This window comes from Dama dama, chromosome 11 (assembly GCF_033118175.1).
Source record: "Dama dama isolate Ldn47 chromosome 11, ASM3311817v1, whole genome shotgun sequence".
In the NCBI taxonomy this organism is placed as follows: domain Eukaryota; kingdom Metazoa; phylum Chordata; class Mammalia; order Artiodactyla; family Cervidae; genus Dama; species Dama dama.
The window spans coordinates 19,644,276-19,646,400 of record NC_083691.1 but is presented as its reverse complement, the minus strand read 5'-3'; the positions used below and the strand labels follow the sequence as shown (position 1 = coordinate 19,646,400).

General features: G+C 65.6%; 1 protein-coding gene across 1 annotated transcript; it reads right to left on the bottom strand.

The window, feature by feature from the left end:
- Positions 1–245: 245 nt before the first annotated feature.
- KCNF1 (potassium voltage-gated channel modifier subfamily F member 1) lies at positions 246–1,840 on the bottom strand. Its single transcript, XM_061156202.1, has one exon. The coding sequence runs from the start codon at positions 1,838–1,840 to the stop codon at positions 353–355; it is 1,488 nt and encodes a 495-aa protein (XP_061012185.1). The 3' UTR covers positions 246–352.
- Between the last annotated feature and the right edge of the window lie 285 nt (positions 1,841–2,125).

The following is a 2,125-nucleotide window of genomic DNA, read 5'->3' as shown; positions in this document are numbered from 1 at the left end:
GAGACAGAACCTAGAAGACAGGCGGGTGCAGAGAGCCGGAGGCTTTATTGAAGGAGATACAGAACCGGGTGAGGGCTCCTGCCATCAACCACACCATGGCCTCCATCACCCCCACACTGTCAGGGACTCCTGGACACCCGTCCGTCTCCCTCCCCTGCCCCTGGACAACACAAAGGGAATCTTACCCCAGACTCATCAGAGGTGCCCAAGAGGGCCTCCAGAGTTCTGTTCAGGAGAGGGTTGGGGCGGGGGGACAAAGGACAGCCCCTCCCGGGCAGTCATGGACAGTCCCGTCACACCGGTCCATCCATCTCTCCACTGGCCGGCCTGTCTGTGCCCGGGTCGGCCCCCATCACTTGCAGCTCTGGAGCCGGGTCCTATGGTGCTTCTCCTCGGTCAGCAGCGGGATGAAGGTGTCGCTGTGGGACAGCTTCAGCCGGCTGCTCCAGCTCGGGCCCTCCTTCCCGGCGGGCTCCGGCGGCGGGAGGTGGTCCAGGTCGCCGCGGGAGCCCCCTGCCTTGCCCTCCCCGGAAGTGCCGGAGTTGAGCTCCATCAGCTCCAGCTCGTGCCTGGCCGCCGTCTCCAGGACTCGCTGCTTGTTGTAGTATCTGACAAAGTTGTTGATGATGGGATGAATGGGCAGGGCAATGGCAATGACCCCACACAGGAAGCTGATGGCCGCATTGAGCTTGCCCAGGGTGGTCTTGGGGTAGATGTCACCGTAGCCCACCGTGGTCATGGTGATGATGGCCCACCAGAAGGACTGGGGGATGCTCTTAAATAGGGTTTCCGGGTGGCTCTGCTCCATGGTGTAGCCCAGGGCGGAGAAGACGAAGATGCCAACGGCCAGGTACATGAGCAGCAGCCCCAGTTCCTTGAAGCTGCGCTTGAGGGCGTAAGTGAGGGTCTGCAGCCCGGAGGAGTGGCGCGCCAGCTTGAAGATGCGGGCGATGCGCATGATCCGCAGGGCCTGTACCGCCTGCTGCACGTTGGTCAGCTCCATCATGCGGGCGCCCAGGTGCGTGAGCGTGAGACTCACGTAGAACGGAAGGATGGCCAGCACATCCACGATGTTCATGAAGGACAGGGCGAAGTGCAGCTTGTTGGGCGAAGAGAAGAGGCGCAGCAGGTACTCCAGCGTGAACCAGCCGATGCACGCCGTCTCCACGTTCTCCAGCGTCGGGTGCTCCACGCGGTTGCCCTCGGCGTCCAGGACCTGCAGCTCTGGGATGGTGCCCATGCACATGACCACCGACGAGACCAGGATGAGCAGGAAGGACAGCACGGCCACCACGCGCGCCGGACACGAAGACTCGGGCTTCTCCAGGAATTTCCAGACGCACTTCTGGCAGCGGCGCCAGCGGCCCTCGGCCGTGTCCACGCCCAGGTCGTCCAGGATGAGCTGCACGCGGCGCGCAATCTCCTCCAGCTCCTCGCGCTTCTCGCTCAGATGGCTCTTGCAGCAGTCGTCTAGGAACTTGAGGTCCACCTTCCAGAAGTCCATCTCGTTCTTGAAGCAGATGGGACAGATGCCCTTCTTCATGTGCACCTCTCCGAAGTAGTAGACCTCAATGACACATTTGAAGGCGTCCGGGTCCCTGTCGAAGTAGAACTCGCGCTTCCCGGGGTCGTAGTCGTCGCACAGGGAGAAGATGGTGTCGTAGCCCCCGGCCAAGCAGTGGATGAGCTCGGCCAGCCGGGTCTCGGGGTACCGGCTCAGGAGGTCTCCGTACAGCACCTGCCGCACGCCCCCCACGTTGACCACGATCTCGATGTCGTCGCCCGCCCGGGAGTCCTGGCTGCCCGGCTCCGGGAGGCTGCGCTCCCCGGTCCCGTCCATTCTCCTGGCGTGTGCCCGCGCGGCCTCGGCTCCGCGCCCTGCAGCCGCCGCAGGGTCGGCGGGTCCCACCGGTGCGCGGACCCCGGGGAAGCCTGGCCGGCGTCCGCCTGCCTGGAAGCGCGGTCACAACCTGCGGCTGCGGGCTGGGGCGCGCCGCGGGGGAGGCATGCACCCGGCGGCGGGGGTCCCGGTGGGCATCCGGGCGCTGGAGGCGCGCCGGCGGTGCGGGGCGGTGGGGGGCTGGGGAAGGTTCTCGCGGCCACCTGCCTCGCCCCGAGCACTCAC

Excerpts from the sequence above, each read along its gene's own strand:
- KCNF1 (XM_061156202.1), bottom strand. The coding sequence starts at position 1,840 with ATGGACGGGACCGGGGAGCGCAGCCTCCCGGAGCCGGGCAGCCAGGAC.